The sequence below is a fragment of the Geotrypetes seraphini genome, chromosome 9 (genome assembly GCF_902459505.1).
Source record: "Geotrypetes seraphini chromosome 9, aGeoSer1.1, whole genome shotgun sequence".
NCBI lineage: Eukaryota > Metazoa > Chordata > Amphibia > Gymnophiona > Dermophiidae > Geotrypetes > Geotrypetes seraphini.
In genome coordinates, this window is record NC_047092.1 from 30818657 (window position 1) to 30840945 (window position 22289).

At 46.6% G+C, this 22289-nt stretch overlaps 1 protein-coding gene across 3 annotated transcripts in view; it reads left to right on the forward strand.

The window, feature by feature from the left end:
* Positions 1–22289, forward strand: part of LOC117367063 (protein FAM3C-like) — a 109240-nt gene that overhangs the window by 62524 nt on the left and 24427 nt on the right. For all 3 annotated transcript variants that reach the window (XM_033959283.1, XM_033959284.1, XM_033959282.1), the window contains 2 exons: positions 978–1036; positions 12478–12528. In XM_033959283.1, the coding sequence (XP_033815174.1) occupies positions 978–1036; positions 12478–12528 (110 nt within the window). The remainder of the gene's footprint in view (positions 1–977; positions 1037–12477; positions 12529–22289) is intronic.

Genomic DNA, 22289 nt, shown 5'->3' on the forward strand with positions numbered 1-22289 from the left:
AAAAAAAAATTTGGTTCAGAATTTTCTTCTTCTTGGTTTTTCCTCCTCTACATGAAGGTACCTCTAGTGCTGGAGAGCCCGCTGCCCACAGCCGCCAGAAGTCCTAAGCCACCCAAAGCCTGAAGCCACCCAAAGCCTGAAACTGCCCAAAGCATGAAACCGCCCGCAGCCGCCAGAAGCCCCCCCAGCCCCGGTACCTTTTTTTGTGTTGGTCAAGCATGCTCTCCGGGACGGCTGCCTGTGTCTTTAGAAGAGTGACGCAGGAGCATAACCTGTTCACTTCCTGCCTGGTCCCGCAGTCAGTAACTGTGTATTCGGTCCATAAGACTCACCCCCTTTTTCACAATGGAAGGGTCGGTGTGATTCTGTTGCACAGGGGAATGGGAGGAAAGATGCTGCACATGGGGGAGGAAAAAGGAGTGATGAAGAATTGGGGTGGAGAAGAAGGGAGAGATGATTGTTGTACATAAAAAAAAGTCCCCTGAAAATAAGCCCTAACACATTTTTTGGAGCAAAAATTAAGACCCAGTCTTATTTTCGGGGAAAGACAATAGATCACTATAATATAATAAAATAGAATAGTCTTATGTGTAAATCAAATCTGACACCTCTGTCATCTTATAATCTCTCCATTTCTACACCAATTTCATACATACAAAATTTATTATTTTTAAATAATGGTTTCCTATAATGACCATTTTTAGAAACAATGGGCTCTGTGATTGTGAAGAAAAATGACTTTTCTGAACCTGTTATGGAACTAATATCAGGACATCTTATCTTTCTCTTTAATATAGGATAGAAATGTGCTTCAGTTTGAAACTGTGACTATAATTTATTTTTAAGCATCTGCTATAAATCTTATTTGATATGGTGATAGTGCCATATTTAATATAATTGCACCCAGCTTTTTATTTGTCATTTGTGCTATATAATGTACTATAATTTAAGGGCAAGGTTGTTTTTATTTTTTTCAGTTTAATGAGTGGTGTTAAAAACAATGTTGGCAGAGGGATCAATATCGCTTTGGTAAATGGTGAGTGCAATAAATGAACATCGGCTTAAACTTTAAATTGTTTTTCCTATAATGCAGTTCAGTGTGTTTGATGCAGAGCTTTGTAGATAGATTCCAGCATGTTCCCATAGGAGATTCCATCACTTTAGCTGGAGTCACCCAAAGATTGCCATAGAGCAGTGGTTCCCAACCCTGTCCTGGAGGAACACCAGGCCAATTGGGTTTTCAGGCTAGCCCTAATGAATATGCATGAAGCAAATTTGCATGCCTATCACTTCCATCATATGCAAATCTCTCTCATGCATATTCATTAGGGCTAGCCTGAAAACCCGATTGGCCTGGTGTTCCTCCAGGACAGGGTTGGGAATCACTGCCATAGAGGACAGCAGCTTTTTAGCAGTAGTCTTTGAAATTTACTGGTACCTTGCAGCCAGCCTATATAAGATGACCAACATGTGTTCAGCATTTGAATTCCCACTTCTGAGTAGATAAATGCTAATGCAGGCTAAAATGTGATGGGTTTTCTAATGTTTATGTAGTATTTTGTTTTAAAGAAGGACATTCAGTATTTCAATCAATAGTCTTTAAAACAGGGCATCAGAGCCCTGCTGCCTATCTTCTTATCCTATACATAAAAACATGATGGCAGATAAAAGCCAAATGGCCCTTTCAGTCTGCCCGTCCACAGCATCTACTGTCTCTTCCTTTCCCTAAGAGATCCCACATGCTTGTCCCATGCTTTATTGAATTCAGATACACTTTGTATCCACCACTTCTGCTGGGAGACTATTCCATATATTTACCACCCTTTCTGTTAAAAAAAAAAAAAAAAGTATTTCCTTAGATTACTACTGAGCCTTTTAACTTCTTCCTATACCCTCTCATTCCAGAGCTTCCTTTCAAATGAAGGAGACTCATCTCGTGCGCATTTATGGCATGTATGTATTTAAACATATCTATCATATCTTCCCTCTCGCGCCTTTCCTCTTAAGTATATACACTTTCCCCTCCATATTTGCGGGGGTTAGGGGCAGAGCCGGCCTGTGAATATTAAAATATCACGAATAACTTTTAGAGCAGACTCTGACCCACCTCCACCTTCCTCCTGCCTTCTGAATCTCTCCACACCTTACCTGATGGTCTAGTGGTGAAGCAAGGCAGGAGTGATCTTCCTAAGCTCCTGCCCCGTGCAGAGCTGTCACCAAAAATGGCTGATGTGAGTTCCCGCTGTAGTCTTGTGAGACTATGGGAATTCACAGCAACCATTTTGGTGACTGCTCAGCATGGGGCAGGATCTTAGGAAAATCACTCCTGCCCCACTTCACCACTAGGCCACCAGATACAGTATGGAGAGGTCCAGGAGGCGGAGGAGGTTCAGGGTTTAGAAACTCATGAATAACCAAAGTTGGAGGGAGAAGTGTATATAGAGATCTTTAAGTATGTCCCCATGTGCCTTATGACAAACACCAATGACCATTTTAGTAGCCTTCCTCTGGGCTGACTCCATCCTGTTTATCTCTTTTTGAAGGTGCAGTCTCCAGAATTGTATACAATATTCTAAATGATGTCTCACCAGAGTTTTAAATAGAGGGGCATCAATGCCTCCTTGTTCCTACAATGCTTCCCTATGCACCCTGGCATCCTTCTAGCTTTCGCTGTCACCTTTTCAACCTGTTTGTGCACGAAAGAGGAGCGAGACTTGGGTGTGATAGTATTTAATGGTCTTAAAGTGGCCAGTCGTTCTTCACCCCTTAACTGTACCATTTTTGCAGCCCAAATGCATAACCTTGCATAAGAACATAAGAATTGCCGCTGCTGGGTCAGACAAGTGGTCCATCGTGCCCAGCAGTCCTCTCATGCGGCGGCACTCTGATCAAAGACCAGCACCCTGAGACTAGCTCTATCTGCATATATTCCGGTTCAGCAGAAACTTGTCAAACTTGGTCTTGAATCCCTGGAGGGTGTTTTCCCCTAGGAGAGCGTTCCAGTTTTCTACCACTCTCTGGGTGAAGAAGAACTTCCTTACGTTCGTACGGAATCTATCCCCTTTCAATTTTAGAGAGTGCCTTCTCGTTCTCCCTACCTTGGAGAGAGTAAACAACCTGTCCTTTTCCACCAAGTCTATTCCCATCAGTACCTTGAATGTTTCAATCATGTCCTCTCTCAATCTCCTCGGTTCGAGGGAGAAGAGGCCGAGTTTCTCTAATCTTTCACTGTACGGCAACTCCTCCAGCCTCTTAATCATCTTAGTCGCTCTTCTCTGGACCCTTTGGAGTAGTACCGTGTCCTTCTTCATGTACGGCGACCAGTGCTGGACGCAGTACTCCAGGTGAGGGCACACCATGGCCCGGTACAGCGGCATGATAACTTTCTCCGATCTGTTCATAATCCCCTTTTTATCATTCCTAGCATTCTGTTCGCCCTTTTCGCCACGGCCGCACATTGCACGGACGGCTTCATTGACTTCTTGATCAGAACTCCCAAGTCTCTTTCCTGGGAGGTCTCTCCAAGTACTGCCTTGGACATCCTATATTCGTGCATGAGATGTTTGTTACCAACATGCATCACTTTACACTTATCCACATTGAACTTCATCTGCCATGTCGATGCCCATTCCTCGAGCCTGATTATGTCACGTTGCAGATCTTCGCAATCCCCCTGCGTCTTCACGCATCTTCACTACTCTGAACTTCGTATCGTAAGCAAATTTAATCACCTCACTCGTCTTACCTATGTCCAGATCATTTATAAAGATGTTGAAGAGCACGAGTCCAAGCACCGAGCCCTGCGACACCCCACTGGTGATGCTCTTCCAGTCCGAGTATTATCCATTTACCCCTCACTCTCTGTTTCCTATACTCCAGCCAGTTTTTAATCCACGTGAGTATTTCACCCTCGATTCCATGGCTCACAATTTTCTGAAGTAGTCGTTCATGCGGAATCTTGTCAAACACCTTCTGAAAATCCAGATATACAATGTCGTCTGGGTTGCCCTTGTCTATCTGCCTGTTTATTCCCTCGAAGAAGTGCAGCAAGTTTGTCAAATATGATCTGCCTTTGCTGAAACCGTGATGGCTGGTCCTCATCAGACTGTGTCCGTCAAGGTGATCAATGATACGGTCCTTTATCAGCGCCTCTACCATCTTTTCCGATACCGAGGTCAGACTCGCCGGTCTGTAGTTTCCCGGGTCTCCCCTCGAACCCTTTTTGAAGATTGGCGTAACATTCACCACCTTCCAGTCCTCCGGAATCTTTCCCGATTTGATCGACAGATTGGCTATTAGCTGAAGCAGTTCAGCTATAGTCCCTTTCAGTTCCTTAATGACCCTCGGATGTATACCGTCCGGTCCCGGGAATTTATCGCTCTTAAGCCTATCAATCTGCCTGCATACCTCTTCTAGACTGACCGTTAACCCTGTCAGTTTCCCATTTTCGCTTCCAGCATATAGCTTGATGGGTTCCGGTATGCTGTGTATATCCTCTTCGGCAAATACAGACGCAAAAAATGTGTTCAGTTTGTCGGCGATTGCTTTGTCCTCCTTTAGGGCTCCCTTTATTCCTTGGTCATCCAACAGTTCCACCGCTTACTTTGTGGGTCATTTCCCCTTAATATATTGAAAGAACGGCTTGAAGTTTTTTGCCTCCTTGGATATTTTCTCCTCGTAGTCTCTTTTGGTCCTTTTTACCGCCTTATGACACCTGCATTGATGTTGTTTGTGCTTATTCCAGTTTTCGTCAGTTTTTGACTTTTTCCTTTCCTTAAATAAAGTTTTTTTTGTCTCTGATCGCTTCCTTTATTTCTACAGTGAGCCACGCCGGTTCTTTGTTCTTTTTCTTCTTGGATCCCTTGTTGATACGTGGTATATATAGATTTTGCGCCTTGGTGACCGTATCCTTAAAAATGGACCAAGCTTGTTCTAGCGCAGTGGTCTCAAACTCGCGGCCCGGGGACCATATGCGGCCCGCCAGGTACTATTTTGAAGCCCTTGATTTGTTTATCACAATCACAAAAGTAAAATAACAGTTTCTTGATCATATGTCTCTTTAGCTATAAATGACAATATTATTATTAAGACTTAGCCAAAAGGAAAATTTATAAACTATAAAGAGTTTTACCTCATGCAAAATTGGCATTTCTTTAATAAGGCATTAACTATTTTTTCTGAAGCCCTCCAAGTACCTACAAATCCAAAATGTGGCCTGCAAAGGGTTTGAGTTTGAGACCACTGTGAGCAATTGAACATAATCGCTTTTTCACTTAGTCTCTATGCAAGATAACACATTTGTTGTATTGTTCAACCAGCTTCTGGATTCCTGCAGAGAAGCTGGTTTTTGGCTGCTTCCAAAGCTAGGTGTCTTTTTCTCTATGGGTCACAGTGATGCACCCATGTCGCCTTGCCAGTGACAATTCTCTCCAGAATACTCGGATATTCTTCATACCATTTCAGGAACTGGGTGGCAACCTCAACGCGCTGTTGCTTGTGCAGATCAGTAAGCTCTTTGGGAACCCATTGTTCGCAGACTTCCTGTATCTCAAGTCATTATGCATTATGGCAAATGAGCTAATATCCAAATTTGCAGCCAATTGAGACATCATTATCCTTTGGTCTTCTCTAATCAAGGCTATCACCCTGTCAATGTGCTCTTACCATTTTGGTTGATATTCTGCTGTACCAGCTCCAACTGCTTTACCAAAATACAGCTTCCAAAATTGAATGTAGTAATGTAATGACTTAATTCCAATCTTATTGTAAGCTTCAATTATTCCTTGCTGAATATTGCGTGATATAAGAAACTATATGGTATGGTATTCCAAAGTGAAGACTTATCAATGTCTTGTACAGGGACATTATTACTTCCACCTTTCTACTGCTTATGCATCTCTCTGTGCAGTCTAGCAGCCTTCTGTCTTTGGCCACCACCTAAAGGTTTAGCTCAGTACTTTATTGATAAAATTACAAATTCTACTGTGTATCAGAAGGTGCTTGAGGAACATGCGAGACCATCTATAAGAAAATTAAAGCTGAAGTGGAACTGGACCCTGCAACACAACAATGACACAAAACATACCAGTAAATCCACCAAGGACTGGCTGAAAATTAAGAAATGGAGAGTGCTGGAGTAGAGAATGACAAGGTGGTTGCGGGTAACCCGCTGAAATGGTGAGAGGGGGAAGTGCTCATTGCCGGTATGGGGACAGGGCCATCTACCGCCCCGTGGAGCGGTGAATGGCCTTGTCCCCACAGTTAAGGGAGGGAACGTGCGTGGCCCCCTCCCTCTTTCCTACCTACCTGAATCTATCTATCTATCTCCCTCCCCTTACCTTCACAGCATGTTTTGAGTAACTTCTTCACAAAGCCGTCGGAGCCTGCAAGCAGTATCGTGCGTGTGTGGGCAGAAGCTTCTCCTCTGATGCAACTTCGGTTGCATCAGAAGAGAAGCTTCCGCCCACACATGCATGCTACTGCTTGCAGACTCCGATGGCTTTGAAGAAGTTACTCAAAACACGCTGCGAAGGTAAAGGGGAAGGAGGGAGATAGATAGATTTGAGTAGGTAGGAAGGAGGGAGGGGTGCCGAAGGGCGGTGAGGTGGCAAGAGGGAAGGGTGATGGAACAGACGCTAAAAGGGGGTGGAGAGGAACAGACGCTGAAAGGACATGGAGAGGAACAGACGCTGAAAGGACATGGGGAAGACAGAGTGGGGAGAAGACGCTGAAGGGAAATGGGGAACAGAGAGTGGAGAGAAGACGCTGAAGGGAAGTGGGGAGAAGACGCTAAAGGGAAGTGGGGAAGTGAGAGTGGGGAGAAGACGCTGGAAGGGAAGAAGACAGAGATGCCAGACTATGGGAGAGCGGAAGGAAGAAGATGGGTGCCAGACCAATTAGGGGGGGGGTGAAGGGAGAGACACAGTAACAGAGCAAATGGAAGACGCAGAGAGAAGACACAGTGGATGGAAGAAATTGAATGAGAAGATGATGGAAGCAGAAACCAAACAACAAAGGTATAAAAAAAATTTCTATTTATTTATTTTGCTTTAGGATAAAGTAGAATATTGTGTTTATAAAAATTTATAAACAAAGCCCTGCCAGCTGAACATCTTTCTCTAGTTCAGCAGCCAGAACTTTGATTTATAAGGAAGGAATTAGCTAAATATTGCAGTACTGAGGCTTGTATGGATGCTGCATGGATAATAGTCGTGGGGACGGGGTGGGGACAGTGGTTGCAGGGATGGGGCGGGGACAGTGGTCACGGGGACGGGGCGGTGACAGGGACGGTGGTCACGGGGCGGTGACGGGGACAAATTTTTTCCCTTGTCATTCTCTTTCCTGGAGTGGCCGAGTTAAAGCCCTGATCTTAATCCCATTGAGATGCTGTGGGTTGATTTGAAATGGGCTGTTCATGCAAGAAACCCTTCATAAATCTCATTGCTGAAAAAATTCTGCATTGAGGAGTGGGTCAAACTTTCCTCAGACCGATGTCAGAGACTGGTAGATGGCTACAAGAAGCGTCTCACTGCAGTTATTTCAGCCAAAGGGGTAATACTAGCTATTAGGGTGTAGGGGGGTCCTAATTTATTCCTCAGTTAGAATACACATTTTTGTGGTTATCTTCTTTCATGAGTAAATCAAGGAAAATTTTTGTTGTTTACCTGCAAATACATCACTTTCTTTTCCATAGATTAAAAAAGAAAAAAAGATTTGACATCAATATGTGAACATTTCTTAAGAAAAAACTGAATATTTCATGGGGATGTCCTAATTTTTTCATATGACTGTATGTCAATTATTACTTAGCACAGGGTAAATAAGTGCTTTTGCTATTGTTAGACTTCTCAGCAGCATTCGACTTAGTAGATCAGGGCTGCCCAAGTCCGGTCCTCGAGATCTACTGGCAGGCCAGGTTTTCAGGATATCCACTATGAATATGCATGAGAGAGATTTGCCTGCACTGCCTTCTTGGTATGCAAATCTCTCTCATGTATGTTCATTGTGGATATCCTAAAAACCTGGCCTGCCAGTAGATCTCGAGGACCGGACTTGGGCAGCCCTGTAGTGGATCATTCCATTCTTCTACCTAGACTACAAGATATTGGGATCAGTGATACAGTCTTTAAATGGTTTCAATCTTTCTTAATGATTGTACATACAATGTTTCCTTTGAAGCTCATACTTCTCAAAACTTTAGTCTTTCTTCTGGTATTCCTCAGGGCTCAATTCTATCTCCTACTTTGTTTAATATTTTTCTTTCCCCTTTACTGACTGTACTCAAATTGGCTCATTGGCTTCCAATATCACACTGAATTACCTACAAAATTATTTTATTATTATTTAAAATTTGTTCTACAGACACCCCATTAGTTCTCAGTAAATTCTTAATACCCTATACTCCCCCCACCCTCGAACTCTAAGATCTCTCAATCAAAATCACCTAGTAATTCCTACTTTTAGAGAAATTTTCCTTGATTCCATATATAATTCAATTTTTTTCTGTTCAGGGTCCAGAATTATAGAACCTTCTTATAGTCATCTCAGATTTCAGGCATCTCTCAATATTTTTAAGAATGATCTTAAAACTTTTGTTTACTGATGCTCTTTCTTAGTCATTTGATTTTACAACTTGTAATATAGATCACACCAGTTGAAGAATATAGACCATTCCTTGACCTTGTGTGACCTGCCACCTTGACCTTCCCCCTTCTTACCTATTATAAATTGTATTTCTTCCCTCTTATCCTACTGTGTCACAGGAAGTTTTTATCATTGTTATTATTATTGTATTTCTTCTCTAATACTATTAGTTATTTGTATCCATAATAATTTTATTGTAAGCCACTTAACTGTAATACGATTTGCGGGATATCAAGAATGAATAAACTTGAAACTTGTTGCATTGTTCCACTACCTTGAGATCTTCAGAAACTAACATCCTGAGATCTCTCTCCTGGTCCTGTACATATTGGCCTCTTCCCGCCTATCACTTGCAGTTCTCTTAGGTTTATGCACCCCATACACATACATGTTATTTTGTTAGCTACTACCTTAGAGAAGCACGATAATTTTCTTTACTTTGTAACATTAAAAGTTTGTTGCCCTGTTTATAGCTGCTATGCTTGTTCCACTGCTGTTCCCCTTTCCTTACCTCCTCACTCTCTGCTAACTCTTCACATAGGTATTGCCCCATTCTACTAAAGCGAATATCTATGAAGTTCAGCACCTTGAGCTTGGTATGTCTGAGGCTAGTTTAGCTTTTGCATCATACTGTATGGTATGATGGTCACAGCTGTCCAACTGGGCCCCTGTCCAGATATTAGACATCAGTTGAGTGGAAACCAGTGCTGTGCCACAAGATTTAGTTCTTAGCCTAATTCTTTTTAACATTTTTGTAAGTGATAATGCTGATGGGCTGTTTGCTAAGGTTTGCCTCTTTTCTGATAATACCAAAATCTGCTATAGGGAAGATACTAGAGAATGACATGTGACAAAATTCATCACTGTTCCCATTCCCGTGGATAACCGCTGGAAACCATCTCCATGTAATTCTTTAAGGCTAGAGGGAAGAATCAGAGTGTGAATGGACACAACCACTGACCCTTAAGCCTTGCATGGAAGAATGCTGGTGTAGAAGGACTGAGGTTGAGATAAAACACTAAAGCATTACACGGGATTGTTTCCCATGGTTATTCATGGGGATGGGAACAGTGATGAATTTTGTCACATGTCATTCTCTAGTAGATATCCCTGATAGTACTGATAGCATAAAAGGCCTGGTTAAGTCCAGCACAGCCCGACAATGGTGCCCAGGCATTAAGACTCAATAACTGCCGGTCTTCTGACTTTGGCCAGAGAAATATCGTTGTTGTATGAAAAAAACATCACACATAGAAAACATCACACATACAGTAGGATGCTGATATCTGGACTAACCTCGGCAGAGAGCAGTCCTGATAATGGAAAATCCAGTTCGGACATTCATTCATTATTTTGTTTTTAATAATAAATGTGGAAACTACTATCAACGTGGCCCCCCCACAACAAGAAAAACAGCATTCACCCTTCCTCCCCAAACAGACACCACCAATCCCCTCGCAGACCCAGAGGAAAAACCCCAGGCCTACCTTGTTTGATGTGCATTGAAGCAGGAGCAATTCTCACTCGCTCCTTCCCATGCTTTCAGCGATGAAAATGGCTGCTGAGACTTCCATTAGTAGTCTCACAGAGGTGGGGTGGGGGAAGTGTAGGGAAAGATACTGAAGAGATGCAGAGTGAATACACTTGTAGGTCATTAAGAGGAGTTTGAACTGTATGCAGAGATGGATAGGGAGCCAATGAAGTGACTTGAGAGGGGTAATGTGGGCATAGTGACATTGGTAGAATATGAGGCATGCAGCAGAGTTCTGAACAGATTGAAGGAGGGAGAGATGGTTTAACGGAAAGGCCAGTGAGAAGCAAGTTGTAGCCAAGGTGATGAGGGTGTTAGCAGTGCACTCAGAAAGGAAGGGTCTGATTTAGCGATATTGTAGAGAAAAAAATGACGGGTTATAACAGTGTGTTGGATATATGAAGAAGAGGAGAGAGGAGTCAAAGATTACCCCAAGTTTGCGAGCCAACAAGACAGAAATAGAGAATGTGGAAAGAGGAGAGATGTGCAAAGATAAGGAGCTCAGTCTTGGCCATGTTTAATTTTAGAAGGTAGCGAGGCATCTAAGTAGTGATGCCAAATAAGCAGGTTGAAACCTGGGAATGAATGTCTTTCGAGATTTCAGGTGTAGAGCGAGAGAGATCTGTGAGTCGTTGGCATTGACGTGATACTGAAAGCCATGGGAGGAAATTAGAGCACCAAGGGAAGAAATGTAGATGGGGAGGAAAAGAAGTGGTTCCAGGACAGAGCACTGAGGCACACCAACTGACAGTGGGATGGTGGTGGAGGAGGATCCAGCACAACATATGCTAAAGGTTCGATGGGAAAGATAGGAAGAAAGCCATGCAATAGAGCCTTGAAATCCAAGCAAGGACAATATATTGATGAGTAGGTGGTGATTACCTTGTCAGAGCTGCAGATAGATCAAGAAGGATGAGGACGGAGTAGAGGCCTTTGGATTTGGCCAGGAGCAGGTCATTGCAGACTTTCATAAGTGCAGCTTCTGTAGAATGAAGAGGGCAAAAGCCTGATTGAAGTGGGTCAAAGATAGCCTGAGATGAAAGAAAGTCAAGACAATGGCAGTGAACAAGCAAGGGGAAAAGGGAGACAAAGTTGGAAGGACAAGTAGGGTTCAACGAGGGTTTTTTGAGGAGTGGTGTAACAATGGCATGTATGAAGGCATCGGGCACAGTTATGGTGGAGAGTGATAGGTTGAGGATATAGCAGATAGAGGGGATGATAATAGGAGAGATAGTGGTAAGTAGATGGATGGCGATGGGATCAGAGGAACAGGTGATGAGTTTGGAGAATGAAAGAAAATGTGCAGTTTCCTCCTCTAATTTCAGGAAAGGAAGAATAAGGTGGCAAGGGATGAGTTGGGGTTGATAGAGCGGGCTGGGAGAGGTGGTTTGGTTGAGAACTTGAGGTTAATTTTGTGAACCTTGTCATAGAAGTAATCTGTCATAGTGTGAGGGGAGAGTGACAGAGGGGTTTGGGGTAGGGGTACCTTGAGTAAGGAGTTCAGTGTGGCAAAGAGGCGGTGAGATTTGGAGTTGAGATAGTTAAGTGGATGTAGTAATTTGAAATGAATGAAGTCAGCATGAGTATGGGATTTGACCCTGAGCTGTTCAGCAGATCTGGCATAGGATCATAAGTAGTGGATTTTAGAGATTAGCCAGGGCTGGGGTTTGGGGTGCCTTACAGAGCGTAGGGTAGAGGAAGTGAGAGTATTTAGATCAGAAGAGAGAGTAGTGTTATAGGAGGAGATTTCTCGTTTTCAGACTTGTGTAGCATAGATGTGGAGAGGAGGGGTGAAACAGCAGTGGCGAGAGTGCCAGGGTTGATGGCCTGAAGATTCCTAAATGTACAGGTGGAGATCTTACAGTATTTTAAAACAGAGTTCTATACCACATAGACCTGGGGCTCCTTTTATCAAGCCGCGCTAGCAGGGTTAGTGCGTCGGACATTTCATCATTCGCTAACCCCTGCGGCCGGCTAAAAAACTAATGCCTGCTCAATGCAGGCGTTAGCGACTAGCGCGCCAGGCGGTTTAACGCGCGTTAAACACCTACCACAGCTTGATAAAAGGACCCCCTGGTGCAAATAAGAGTGCTTTACATTTCTTAATGTTTTCTAACCTAGCATTCTTTGGCAATAAATTCCACAATTTTAGACCTAGAATCTAAATAGTGGAAGGAACCCAAACTTAGAGTAGTCCAGAAGGGGCAAGAAGGCTTTGGTAATATTTTTGTGCTTATGCAAAATCTTATGGATTGCTAACTAAACCATCTCATAATTTATTTTGAATATATTTCTTTTCCTAGGCAAAACTGGAAATGTGGTAGACACAAAATATTTTGACCTGTGGGGAGAAGGTATGTGTATACCATTTATGCATGTGTTTATTCTACCTCTGTTGTATGCCAGTATGCATGTGAGCAGAAACTCCTTTTATTTTTCTTCAAGTGATCGTCCCTGTAAAAGTGTTTCCTGAAAATGTAGCTTTAGGATGACACTTAATGTGGATGCTCTGTGGCCTTAGTTATGTAGTTTTCTAGATAGGATCACCCATTTACTTTCTAACAGCTTGTTGATGAAGGATGGTGAAGCATGAGCTTTTCCCCCTCCTGCTCGTGACTTCTTTATACATTAGGTAAGAGCATGGAGAAAGTTTGGCCATAACAGTCCATAAGACTGAGCAGATCTGATAGGGAAAATATACACATGACATTAGCATCTTTGTAGGGCACCAGGGTCTGGCTTAAGATTCTGTACCGTCACAGAAGTGCCATGGTAATTACCTTTAGACAGGGAAAACCAGTATATGCCAGTATATGGTTCTCTGTGATACTGAGATTTATATAACACCTCTCTGTAAATTATTTTCCTCGTTTAAAAATACTAGGGCTGTACATTTAACACGTTAATGTGTTAAATGGTTAACTCCATTAAAAAAATATTTAACACAGTTAACATGATTGTTTCTCCCCATGCCCATCCAGCATTGCTCTCCTTCCATCCCCACACCACGTTGTAAATTGCACTTTTTGTCTCCCAAAAATAGCTGCCTTGCTGTCATTGTCCATCCCCGAGAGAGCCGCCCTTATCCCAGGACAAGCAGACAGCATATTCTCAACAGACGTTTTCGCAAGCACACTTGCTTGAAGACCTACAAGCTTGCAATTGGCCCGCGCATGCGCACGTGCCCCTCCCGCCTGACCTAGGGCATGAGTCTCCTCAGTGTGGCCTCAGTTCTATGTTTTCCACGGAGCCAGAAGCACTGCTCCCTTGCTTCGCGCGATCTCATTGTCCTTCTTGCACCGCGGCTTATTTAGTTATTTTCGGTTAAGTCGCTGTGCCCGCGTCTTTAGTTCTTTAGTTCGTGTATTTTTGAGCGAGTTTCCTGGTCTTGTTCTGCCTCGCGGGGCCGCGACCGTCTTTTTTCTTATGTCCCGGCCTCGTTCCTGGTTTAAAAACTGCACTAAGTGCAATCGGGTTATCTCCATCACCGACCCTCATCGTTGGTGTGTGGAGTGCCTGGGTGCGGAGCACCGCGCTGAATTGTGCACTCGTTGCGTGACTTTACAACCACGAGCTCTTCGTCGAAGGGTGGCCAAGATTCTTCAACTCTTTGGCCCCATGGATCCTGTGGGACAGGCTTCGAGCTTGCCCTCGGCGCCCTCTTTGGACGCCTCGGCCTCTGAGTTCTCGGCCTCTAAGTTCCCCTCGACCTCAAAGGCTCCGGCCTCGGCTCCTCCTGCTACTCTGGCCTCGAGTAAGTCTCCTCTTGCCTCCTCAGGTATGCCGACAAAGAAGCCTACCTCAGAGTCTCATGTGAGCGCCGCCTCGTCGGTGTCTTTGAAACATCATTCTAAGCATGCCTCCTCACGTAGGGAATACTCTTCCTCGAGGTCGCCCCTGAAGGAGCGCACTTCTGCACCTACGATCCAATAGCCCTTGGTCTCGGTGCCCATGTTCGAGGATATGCTTAAGGCTATACTTACCACGCAACTTTCCTCGGTGGTGAGCCAACTTGTCCCGACCTCGATGCCTCTGACGTCGGTCTCAACCCAGCCTCGGTCTGACCAGCCTGAGTGGCCTTCTCTCATGTCTCAGGGCCGTGCCTGCAAGACTCGTTGGATTTCCTCGAGCGATTCGTCATCCCCCGAGTCACCTGTGACTTTTCGTGGATCTAGGGCGGGGACCCGCCTTTCACCCGCTGCTTTGTCGAGGCTTGCCCCTCATAAGAAAATCCGGCCCTCTCCGCCCTTTCGGGGCAGGTCTCCGACTGCTATACCTTCCAGGCACAGTTGGACTCCAGTGTGCGTTCCCCATTGAGTCAATTACAAGCCTCTAAAGCAGGGGTCTCAAAGTCCCTCCTTGAGGGCCGCAATCCAGTTGGGTTTTCAGGATTTCCCTAATGAATATGCATGCAGATCTATGTGCATGCACTGCTTTCAATGCATATTCATTGGGGAAATCCTGAAAACCCGACTGGATTGCGGCCCTCAAGAAGGGACTTTGAGATCCCTGCTCTAAAGGGTCTTCTTCAAAATTGGTGGAGGACTTTGCCTTTGCCCCGTCTTCTCCAAGGCTCCACCAGCGGATTCCTCAGACTCCGGGATCCTCCCAAGTCCACCTCTCCGCGCCCCCCAGACATTTTAGTCGAGCCTCTTCCATCTCCCATTCGCGGAATTCCGAGGCCCCGGTTCACTATTCAAGGGAAATTTCTCCCTCTTTCTCGGCTGCCCCCAGATCTCGCTCGTGGTCTCCTCAGGAGGGCGAGTCTTCTTCTCTAAACTCCTCCTTTACTCATTTCATCTCTGACATGAGTAGGGCCTTGAACCTGGACCTCCAGTTTGAATCCCGTTATACCCAGGAATTCCTGGCAAAAATGGGTGTTGATCATCAGCACCGTGAGGCACTGCGCTTGCCATTGTACCAGGTTCACGGCAAACATTTCTACTGAACCTAGAGACCCCCTATGCGGTCATGGCCATTCCCTCCAAGTTGGAGTCCTGCTACCGTACGATCCTGGTGAAGAGTTCTCAACTTTCTCACCAGTCCTTGGTGGTTGAGTCTTCCTTGAAGAAGTCCAACCCCTCGAAGGTGTACGTTGCCAGCCCTCTGGGCAGGGAGGGCCGTATGATGGACAAATTTGGCCCTCAGCTACAGACAAGGGTTGACTCAGTTGACCCGTTCAGTAACTTCGAGTTTACGCTCAGCAGTGTCTACAGTGAGCTGTCAAGGCTCAAGGTTAACAAGGCAATGGGGCCTGACAACCTACACCCCAGGGTGCTAAGGGAGCTGTGTGATGTCCTGGCGGAGTCACTGTCCAAGCTCTTCAACCTCTCCCTTAGGAAAGGCAGCGTCCCGTCGGACTGGAGGACGGCTAACGTCATTCCACTCCACAAGAAAGGCTCCAAGATGGAGACAGCAAACTACAGACCAGTGAGTCTAACATCGATAGTAAGCAAACTAATGGAAACTATAATAAAACACCAATTGGATAAGATTTCCTGGATGAGGAGAATCTACAGGATCCCCGTCAACATGGATTTACAAAAGGGAGATCGTGCCAATCCAACCTGATCAGCTTCTTTGACTGGGTGACGGGGAAGCTAGATATTGGGGAGTCCCTGGACATCGTGTACCTGGACTTTAGCAAAGCATTCGATAGCGTACCACACCGCAGGTTGCTGAGCAAGATGAGTTCTATAGGATTAGGTGACACATTGACGAAATGGGTTGGGAAATGACTTGGAGGTAGGCTTCAAAGGGTGGTGGTGAATGGCACACCCTCTGAAATGACGGAGGTGATCAGTGGAGTGCCACAGGGCTCGGTCTTGGGCCCAATCCTATTCAACATCTTTATAAGGGACTTGGCAGAAGGGCTTCGGGGTAAAATAACATTATTCGCCAATGACGCCAAATTAAGTAATGTAGTGGGCAAATGCACAATAGATGATGTTTCAATGCCCGACAACATGATGCATGACCTACTCCTACTGGAACGCTGGTCTAGGTCCTGGCAACTCAGCTTCAATGCCAAAAAATGCAAAGTTATGCACCTGGGCAGCCAAAATCCATGTAAGACTTACACCCTAAATGGCGAGATCCTAACAAGAACTGAAGCAGAACGTGACCTAGGGGTGATCGTCAGTGAGGACATGAAGGCTGCCAATCAAGTGGAGCAAGCTTCATCCAAAGCAAGACAAGTCATAGGTTGCATACGCAGGGGTTTCGTCAGCCGAAAGCCGGAAGTCATTATGCCATTGTATAGATCCATGGTGAGGCCCCATCTGGAATACTGTGTGCAATTCTGGAGGCCGCATTATCGCAAGGATGTGCTGAGACTGGAGTCGGTTCAGAGAATGGCCACCCGGATGGTCTCAGGACTCAAGGATCTCCCATACGAGGAACGGCTAAACAAATTGCAGCTATACTCACTCGAGGAGCGCAGAGAGAGGGGGGACATGATCGAGACGTTCAAGTATCTCTCGGGCCGCATAGAGACGGAGGAAGATATCTTCCTTTTCAAGGGTCCCACGACAACAAGAGGGCATCCGTGGAAAATTAGGGGAGGGAAACTATGAGCTGACACCAGGAAATTCTTTTTCACGGAAAGGGTGGTTGATCGCTGGAATAGTCTTCCACTGCATGTGATCGAGGCCAGCAGCGTGCCTGATTTTAAGGCCAAATGGGATCGTCACATGGGATCTATTTACAGGGCGAAGGTAGGGGAGGGATCTATTCACAGGGCGAAGGTAGGGGAGGGACATTAGGGTGGGCAGACTAGATGGGCCTTGGCCCTTATCTGCCGTCTATTTCTATGTTTCTATGTCGTCTTTATCAAAACTCAATGATGGCTAACCCGTGTCCTCAACTATAACTTTATCTTCACGTCCTACCTCCGGTTCTGTGTGGACGCCCTCCGCTCGTTCCGGGAGGATGTGCCGGATTCTCAGCGTCTGGAATTTCGTCTCCTCGAGGCAACCCACTCCCAGCTCTGCCTCTATATGTTTCAGGCGGCCTATGACGCCTTCGAGTTGTCCTCGAGGGTCTCTGCGTTTGCGATCGCCATGCATCGCCCCGCTTGGCTCCGGATTGTGGACGTGGATCCGAATCTCCAGGATCATCTGAACAATCTCCCTTGCGTAGGTAATGAGCTGTTTGATGATTCCATCGAGGCAGCCACTAAGCGCCTCTCGGAACACGAATGGTCCTTTGCTTCTCTGGTGAGACTTAAGCTGAAGACCCCTCCAGCTCGGTAATATAAAATTCCTCTCCGGAGGTACCTGCAGAAATCTACTCCTGCGTTCTCTAGGCCTCCTTTGAAGCGGCTACAGCAGCAGCAGCGTCAAGCTAAGGCCCAGCCTGGGCCGTCTTTTTGACAATTCCAGTCTGAGCCTTTGGGCTCCCTTCCTCCTGGAGTCTTCCTCCCTCCCCATCAGGGGTCATCTCCATAATTTCTATGCCCAGTGGGAAAGTCTTACCACCAACAGTTGGGTGCTTTCCATCGTCCGGGAGGGGTACTCCCTTCACTTAAGTCACCTACCCCCGGACCTTCCTCCAAGAGAGTTTCCTTCTGCCCGGTCTCAGCTGCCTCTCCTTCTGCAGGAAGCGCGGGCCCTTCTTCGCCTTCGGGTGGTTGAGGAGGTTCCTCCGGACCAGTGAAATACTAGATTTTATTCTCGGTACTTTCTGGAACCCAAGAAGATGGGGGATCTGCGTCCGATCCTGGACCTCTGTGTTCTGAACAAGTTTCTGGTTAGGGAACGGTTCAGAATGCTCACCCTTCCTACCTTGTACCCCCTCTTGGACGAGGGGGACTGGCTGTGCTCACTGGACCTCAAGGAGGCGTACACGCATATTCCGATTCACCCGGCCTCGCCGGTATCTGAGATTCCGGATGGGGGATCTCCACCTCCAATATCGTGTTCTTCCCTTCGGCCTGGCGGCCTCTTCGATGGCTTTCACAAAATGTCTAGTTGTGGTAGCTGCGGCCCTGCGTGTCTGCAGCCTGCAGGTGTTTCCCTACCTCGACAACAGGTTGATCAAAGTGTCCTCGCGCCACGAGGTTCTGCGAGCAACGAATCAGACCATTTTGCTCCTTCAGAGCCTCGGCTTCAAGGTGAACTTTCCCAAGTCCCACTTCTGTCCGTCCCAGTCTCTTGAATTCATCATAGCAGTTCTGGACACGGTTCGTCTCCGCTTCTTCTTGCCTCGGCCTCGTCAAGCGGCCCTTGTTCGATTATGCCAAAGGATGGCCGATCTGTCCTCGGCCCCCGGCTCAGCTCCTGATGGTCCTCCTGGGTCACATGGCCTCTATGGTTCACGTGACTCCTTTTGCCAGACTTCACCTCCGTATTCCACAATGGACTCTTGCGTCCCAATGGAACCAGGATCGAGATTCTGTCTCGTGACATGTTGTCGTGACTCCTTTGTTGAAGAAGTCTCTCTGTTGGTGGATGCTCTCTTCCAATCTTTCCAGAGGTTTTCTGTTTCATGCCCCCCCCTCCGCAGAAGGTCCTCATGACGGACTCGTCAACCTATGCTTGGGGGGGCTCATCTGGACGGTCTTCACAGTCAGGGTCTTTGGTCCAGTGCCGACCGCCTTTGTCACATCAATCTGCTGGAGCTTCGAGCGATTTTCCTCGCACTGAAGGCTTTTTGTCACCTGCTTCGCCACCGAGTGGTGCTGATCCGCACGGACAACCAAGTCGCCATGTATTATATCAATAAACAAGGGGGCACGGGGTCCCTGTCCCTGTGCCAAGAGGCGATGCGGCTCTGGGATTGGGCCATCCGCCTCAATATATTCCTTCGAGCGGTCTACATTCAAGGCCAGCACAATTGTATGGTGGACAGGTTGAGTCGTCTTCTGCAGCCTCACGAGTGGTCCATCCATTCCTTGACCCTGCATCAAGTGTTTGCTCGTTGGGGGACTCCGGATGTCAATCTGTTCTTGTCCCCCCTCAATCATAAGTTGCTCTGCTTCTGCTCCAGGGTTTACACCCCTCTCAGACTCAAGGCGGATGCTTTTCTGCTGGACTGGACGGTCCTGTTTCTGTATGCATTCCCTCCATTCCCTCTGATTCTGAAGACTCTCGTCAGCCTCAAGTCCACGAGTGCCACCATGATTCTGATAGCTCATCGGTGGCCCCGACAGTCGTGGTTCTCCCTTCTGTTGCAACTCTTCTTCTGCCTGTTTTTCCTTCTCTGCTTACGCAGAGTCAAGGTTCTCTACTTCATCCCAACCTTCAGTCTCTGCACTTGACGGTTTGGTTCCTCGAGACTCAATGCCCTCGTTCCTGTTCTCACAGCCTGTGCTGGACGTCCTGGAGGCATCTTGGAAGGAGTCCACTCACCAATGTTACCAACAGAAGTGGACCCGCTTTTTTTCCTGGTGTACTACTCGGCAGCAGGAGCCACTATCTGCCTCCTTATCTGCTGTCCTGGACTATCTGTTAAACTTGTCTGGCGCTGGACTCAAGTCCTCTTCGGTTCGAGTCCACCTTAGTGTCACTGCTGCTTTTCATCAGCCGATCAAGCACTGGTTGTCGGGAAGACTGCAGAGGGTTGGAGTAAAGGGTCAATATTCTGACTGGCGGGGAGTCACAAGCGGTGTGCCACAGGGATCGGTGCTGGGGCCGTTACTCTTCAACATATTTATCAATGACCTGGAAACGGAGGCAAAGTGCGAGGTTATAAAATTTGCAGATGATACCAAACTGTGCGGCAGAGTTAGGTCCAGGGAGGAGTGTGAGGACCTGCAAAGGGACCTGGAGAAGCTGGAAGACTGGGCAAACAAATGGCAAATGCGCTTTAACGTGGAAAAATGCAAGGTCATGCATATAGGAAAAAAGAACCTGTTGTTCAACTACAAATTGGGGGGGGCATTGTTGGGAGACAGCAGACTTGAGAGAGACTTGGGTGTGCTGGTGGATGCATTACTGAAGCCATCTGCACAGTGCGCAGCAGCCTTGAAAAAAGCCAACAGGATGCTGGGCATCATAAAGAGGGGCATCACAACCAGGACGCGGGAAGTCATCATGCCATTGTATCGAGCGATGGTGCGTCCACATCTGGAATACTGCGTTCAGTATTGGTCGCCATACCTCAAGAAAGACATGGCGGTACTTGAGAGAGTCCAAAGGAGAGCAACGAAACTGGTAAGAGGGCTGGAACACTGCCCATACGCCGAGAGGTTGGATAGGCTGGGGCTCTTCTCTCTGGAAAAAAGGAGGCTCAGGGGAGATATGATAGAGACCTTCAAGATCATGAGGGGCATAGAGAGGGTGGATAGGGACAGATTCTTCAGACTGAAGGGGACAACAGGTACGAGGGGGCATTCAGAGAAACTGAAGGGAGATAGGTTCAAGACAAATGCAAGGAAGTTTTTTTTCACCCAAAGGTTTGTGGACACTTGGAATGTGCTACCGGAGGAAGTGGTCAGGCAGAGTACGGTACAGGGATTCAAACAGGGATTGGACGGATTCCTGAGGGATAAAGGGATCGTGGGATACTGAGAGAAGTATCCAGGAAATAAGTATAGAAACCCGACCAGGTCGTGCATGTGCAAGACCGGAGGGTTAGGACTTCGATGGGAAGATAGGACTTAAATGGGAAACCAAGGTGGCAAGGGGGCCCCTTCTGGTGATTCAGACAGGTTTGGGCCGCCGCGGGAGCGGACTGCTGGGCATGATGGACCTATGGTCTGACCCGGCGGAGGCACTGCTTATGTTCTTATGCTTATGTTCTTATGTTCTTATGATTGAGGGGAAGCCTATCTCTGTTCATCCTGTGGTTTCCCGCTTCATGAAAGGCCTTTTCCACATTCATCCACCCCTTAAACCGCCTCCTGTGGTTTGGGATCTTAACGTGGTAATACTCGCTTGATGAAACCCCGTTCGAGCCGCTTGCGCGGGATCACTTGAAGTTTCTTACTTGGAAGGTTGTGTTCCTTATTGCTCTCACTTTTGCCCATCGGGTCAGTAAGCTTCAAGCCTTGGTAGCTGACCCATCTTTCACTGTCTTCCATCATGATAAGGTGATTCTCCGTACCCATCCTAAGTTCTTGCCTAAGGTTGTTTCTGAGTTTCACATCAACCAATCCATTGTTCTTCCTGTGTTTTTTCCGAAGCCCCTTTCTCATCCTGGAGAAGTGGCTCTGCATTCTCTTGACTGTAAGTGTGCGCTGGCCTTCTACTTGAAGTGCACTACTCCTCATCGTTCTGCTCCCCAGCTGTTCCTCTCTTTCAATCCTAATCGATTGGGTCGTTCTGTTTCTAAGCGGACCATTTCTAACTGGTTGGCCGCTTGTATCTCTTTCTGTTAACGCTCAGACTGGTCTCTCCCTGCCGGGTCGAGTCACAGGTCACAGGGTCAGAGTGATGGTGGCGTCTGTTGCTTTCCTCAGCTCTACTCCACTTGAGGAAATCCGTAAAGCTGCCATTTGGTCCTCGGTTCATACGTTTACCTCTTTCTCCAGGCGTGATGGCCATTTTGGCCAGTCCGTTTTGCAAAATCTGTTCTCCTAAATTGCCAACTCTCCCTCCATCCCATTCTGGTTAGCTTGGATGTCTCCCACATGTTTGCCAACTCTCCCTCCATCCCATTCTGGTTAGCTTGGAGGTCTCCCACATGTTGAGAATATGCTGCTTGCTTGTCCTGAGATAAAGCACAGTTACTTACCGTAACAGGTGTTATCCCAGGACAAGCAGGCAGGTATTCTCACTAGTGGGTGATGTCATCCGACAGAGCCTCGATACGGACATCTTGCAAGCATGTCTTGCTTGAAGAAACTCAGAAGTTTCGAGATGCCCGCACCGCGCATGCGCCAGTGCCTTCCAGGGCGTGTCTCCTCAGTTCTTTTCTTTCCGCGGAGCTGAGAAGTTTCACTTCATTCTGCGCTGACTGAATTTCAGTATATTTGCCTTCTTTACTACCGCGTTTTGTTGTTTATTTGATTTATTTCACTTTTAAGTTGTATTTAAAAAAAAAAAAAGTAAAAATTATTTCTTCCGGCGGTTCGGCCGGGCCGGCCTCGTGGCTTAGGCCGAGCGCCTTCGACCTAGCAGCGACGATTTTCCGGCCTATGTCCCGGCCAATCACCGGTTTTAAAAAGTGCAGC